Source organism: Chrysochloris asiatica, unplaced genomic scaffold (genome assembly GCF_000296735.1).
Source record: "Chrysochloris asiatica unplaced genomic scaffold, ChrAsi1.0 scaffold00419, whole genome shotgun sequence".
Classification (NCBI taxonomy): domain Eukaryota; kingdom Metazoa; phylum Chordata; class Mammalia; order Afrosoricida; family Chrysochloridae; genus Chrysochloris; species Chrysochloris asiatica.
In genome coordinates this window covers 759,473-764,214 of record NW_006408937.1, presented here as the reverse complement: position 1 = coordinate 764,214, position 4,742 = coordinate 759,473, and the positions used below count along the sequence as shown (strand labels likewise).

General features: G+C 43.0%; 1 protein-coding gene across 1 annotated transcript in view; it reads left to right on the top strand.

Annotated features, from left to right (window-relative positions):
• The window catches only part of RAB39B (RAB39B, member RAS oncogene family), a 4,882-nt gene extending 427 nt beyond the window's left edge, over positions 1 to 4,455 (top strand). Inside the window, exon 2 of the mRNA XM_006876844.1 lies at positions 4,029 to 4,455. Coding sequence (XP_006876906.1) covers positions 4,029 to 4,455 — 427 coding nt within the window. The remainder of the gene's footprint in view (positions 1 to 4,028) is intronic.
• Positions 4,456 to 4,742: the final 287 nt, after the last annotated feature.

Here is a 4,742-nt window from a genome sequence, read left to right as displayed (position 1 = left end):
GTGCTGGAAGCGAAGCGTCCTGGCAGGGAAGGTTGGTCACCAACCTGACTTGCCCCTGCAAGCCACCAGGCTCTCGGTGGCTAATTAACTAGTAACGGATCACTGTGATCTCAGGTCATCCTAGCATAAAGTCAGATATTGATGAATTGATTGGTTTCCTCTTGCAATCAGCACATATTAGATGAGCATCTACTACTTGCTAGACAGTGTGTTTGTTTCTGGGGAAACTCACCAGAGGATGCCAGGCGAACAAAACAGACACAGTCTTTCCCTCCTGAGGGAAATAAACAAATACACAAAAGAATGTCTTGCTTATGTTTATATGCCTTCTACAAGGAAACCCTAAACAGGGTCGCAACCGACTTGAAGGCACTTCACAACAACAACAACAACAACCTACTACAACGATTGACCCATGAGTAATGAATCAATATGTTGTATTTTTTTCTTACACCCTTTACTTTTTATTGGGTAGCTTGTATCTTTTATAGCTGGCCACAGGGTAGGCGACCTGGAGAAGATGGGGCCTAAAATGAGTAGGTCTGAGAGAGCAGAATTTACCCAGAAAACTTTGCAGAGAGCGATATGAGCGAAAGTTGGGTAAAGTAGCAGGAACTACATCAAAAGGACTCAATTTAAACATGTTTACAATCATTTATTGAATACTAATTCAGCATAGAAGATATTAGTCAGGTGACCAGGAATGGGGACACAAGATCATTACAAACCGGGGTGTTTCCAATTCCCCAGTTCTACAAACAATATCCTTGATCAGATTCACCGGGAACTTGTTTTGCATTCTCATACTGTAAGTGAAGGTATCTTTTCATATTTACTGTCATTTCTTTCTGTGTGAACAGCCTGTTCATTCAATTGCTTATTATTTATTGGATCATTTATTTGTAGGAATTCTCTTTAGATTAATGCAAACCCTTTTCTGTCATGTATCTGTATATTGTAAAATATTTTCCCAGTTTGTCATTTATCTTTTGACCTTATGAAAAAAAAATATTTTTTTTTTAGGTTTTAGTTTTTAGATAGAAAAGGTATCCATGTTTTCTTTTGCCATGTTTAGAAAGGGCTTTATAATCAATGTCATTATGCATTCTGAAATTTGTACAGGGATCATGAAGCACGATTACTAATTTCCTAAATCCAGCGTTTCACAAATCAAAGCCTTTGTTTGCTCATGTCTAATTTTCTGGTCGGCCCACCATTCTTCACAAATCTTTAAGCATAAGGGAATTAGAAATGCTTTCAAGCTCTCGGGCTGATTTGCCTGATCTAGAGACTTGAACTCATTTGTAACCCTAACTCTTAACAAAAATCTACCATGGGCTTTAATTCCTCCGGCAGAGTCTGTTCTATTAACACTGGACCATTTCCTGTATTGTTTATCTTCTTCATCCAAGGAGATCAAGAACAGTAGTTTACAGCAAGTTATTATAGAAGCAAATCATTCTGCACCCTCTAATAAACATTAATATACTGTAAGCAAAATGCCATAGTATATATTTATAAGGCTCCTAAAAATCAAGAAGTTGAAATATATGAAGCTTCTTCTGTTTAAGACGTTAGCAAATGTATAACAGGCTTCACATTTGTTCTAATTAAAATTGTTGAAGTAAAGAATATCATTTTCAGGGAGAAGCATTGGTTACTTTGAAAATAAACCCTAGATACTTGTGTTATTTATTCCTAGTTAACAGCTGAAGAGGCTAGTCCCTTAGCGCTGCCGTAGCAAAAACACCAGGAATGGGTGTCTTGAAACAAGGTTTGTCGTCTCCAAGTTTCATTCCGGGTCTGGGTCACGCAGATTCCTTTGTGGGTCTCTCTGGTCCTTTCTGGTGTCTGCCAACTGTCCTGGCTTGTAGACAGGTTCTCACATGGGGTCTGTCTTCCTACTGGGGTGTCTCTTTTTAGAAGACACCTCTCAGAAGGCATTAGGAGCTCTGGTGGTGTATTGGGTTACAAGTTGGGTTGCTAACAGCAAGCAAGGTCAGCAGTTCAAATCTCCAAACAGCTCTGCGGGAGAAAGATGAGGCTTTCTGCTCCTGTAAAGATGGTAGTTTCAAACTGCTGAGCTTAAGGTTTGCAGCCCAAGTCATAATCACTTCGCTACCAGAGCTCCTGTAAAGATCTGTGGCCTTGGAAACCCTGTACTGGGTCGCTAGGAGTTGGAACCAACTGGAGGCACATAACCACGGTCTCCTGCTAATGGTAGTTACCTCATTAGCACATGTCATCATTAGCATAACAAAATAAATGATAACGTTGGGTGTGGTCTCATTAGCATATCAACAGAAAACTTTCTTTCCAAACTAGGTCATCTTTACAAGGTCCTAGGGCGAGGACATCTGCATTTCTTTTTGGGAGACAGAAATCCATAACATGCACACGTAGGCATTTTCTCATTTCTTAACTTCACCAGAACCCTATTACCTGCCCTCCATTTTTCAGTAGGATAAGCACTAGACTGCAACGTTGGTTTGAACCGCAAAGTCAGTGGTTCAAACATACCAGCCGCTGCTCAGAAACCCTATACAGGGTCGCTAGGAGTAAGGAGCTCTGGTGGTGTAGTGGTTACAAGTCGGGCTGCGAACCTCAGGGTCAGCAGTTCGAAACTACCAGCTGTTCTGCGGGAGAACGAGGAGGCTTTCTGCTCCCGTAGAGATTTACAGTCTCGGAAACCCTGTCGGCTCTTAACAACAACAACAGGATTGCCGGTCATACCCAAGTTAGCTTGATTTCAAAGATCATGTGGGTAAAGAGTCTCTTATTTCTTCCTGCCTCTATTTTGTCCCAAATTCACCCTCTCCACACACACAGACCCACAGAAGCATGCTGGGCGCCTTAGTTTATGCCCTTCATCTTGCCTTCCTTGCATCTCTCTTATCTCAACATTCCACAGACATTTCTTTGTTCACTTTATTGTCATTTGGTTTTTTTCATATGCAAAGACTCCTTCATACTCTTTTCTGAGTCCTGGTGTGGGGATCAGCACAGGGCTGCTAAGCACAGCAGTTAACAACAACAACAACAACAACACTATTCTTATTCAGAACAGCCAGTAGATCTCCCCGGTTCTGAGAGCTGAGGATCTCTGGAAGACTTTCCTGTGGTTTACTGAGTACCTCCTAGCTGTGAAAGTTGTGAGGATAAAAGCAATGAGAAATCTAGGGCCGGGCCCCGCTCTGGAGGCTGTAACTGCTGTAACTACAAATGGGTAGGAATAGGGCTCCTGTGAAAAGCTCTGTGTACAAGGAGGACTCCAGATGTTCTTCCTCTGAAATGTCTCGGGAAGCAGGGCTGAGAGTTCTGACCCCAGCGCTTCCCTCAAGGCCTTTGCGGTTGGTGCCCCTGAACCCTTCACCAGACCTTCGTTTGCCTTGGAAAATCACACCCACAAAAATATGTTCTTTACAGAGGAGTGGAGGACCTTTGTCAGATGAAAAGAAGAAGAGTAGAAAGGGAACATGGCGATGACAGAAGACGAAGCCAGGGTGTATTGCACGAGAAGTCAGTTTGCTCTCATAAATGTATGGATTTGTCTTTAACTTTGTATTGTGGTTTGGGTGAAAGTTTTCAGAACATGCATTTATTTTTATTTTGTAAAGATCCAGGTCCTGGAACACTTGAGTATCATTTCTTTCCGGCTCTTCATCATAACCCCGTGATGTCATTCTTTTGTAAAAGAGGATTTTGTAGAAGAACTCAGTTGTTCAGATGGGGGAGTGGGACCCTTAATCATGGTTCTGCCTGAAGGCAGGAAACACTACGAGATCATCTGCCAGGGTCATTTGATAGTGCCAAATCAAGGGGGCTGTGGGGGGAGTCTGTAGGTCCTGTGAGCAGTCATTTCTAGGAGATGCATCTCAAAGTGTACTCAATTCGAAATTCACATTTCATTCTTACTGCAAAATGACACTATTCGCTTGTTTTAAAAAAAAGACAGAAAATCAATGTTAGTAAAGGCCTGTGTCAGTTCGCAGCATGGCCTTATTCTTTTCTGCTTTCTTGTGTTTTAGGTCCATCACTCGAGCCTACTACAGGAACTCAGTAGGTGGTCTTCTTTTATTTGACATTACCAACCGCAGGTCCTTCCAGAATGTCCACGAATGGTTAGAAGAGACCAAAGTACACGTGCAGCCCTACCAAATTGTCTTTGTTCTGGTTGGTCACAAGTGTGACCTGGATACACAGAGGCAAGTGACTCGACACGAAGCTGAGAAACTGGCCGCTGCATACGGTATGAAGTACATTGAAACGTCAGCGCGAGACGCCATTAATGTGGAGAAAGCTTTCACAGACCTGACGAGAGACATATATGAGCTGGTGAAGAGGGGGGAGATTACAATCCAGGAGGGCTGGGAAGGGGTGAAGAGTGGGTTTGTACCAAATGTAGTTCACTCTTCAGAAGAGGTTGTCAAATCAGAGAGGAGATGTCTGTGCTAGTCAGCTCTCTTCGTTCCAAAACGTGCCGCCCACCGGAACTTACAAGTGACGGAAGTAAATAGAATCCTTGTGTGGCTGAGAACTCAAACTCCAGTTTGGATACCAAGAGAATAAATGACAAGTAAGCCTCCTTCCCCAGGGCTGGCTCTCTGATGGTGTGCTGATGGATGGTGGGGCCGGAGCGCTGTGACTGGGGGACTGTTTAAGGACCACATATTATGGGGGTTTAAGATTTGGGAAGCGAGGCCCCAGAAAAACACACCTACAGGCAGGACAACTGTTTCTTG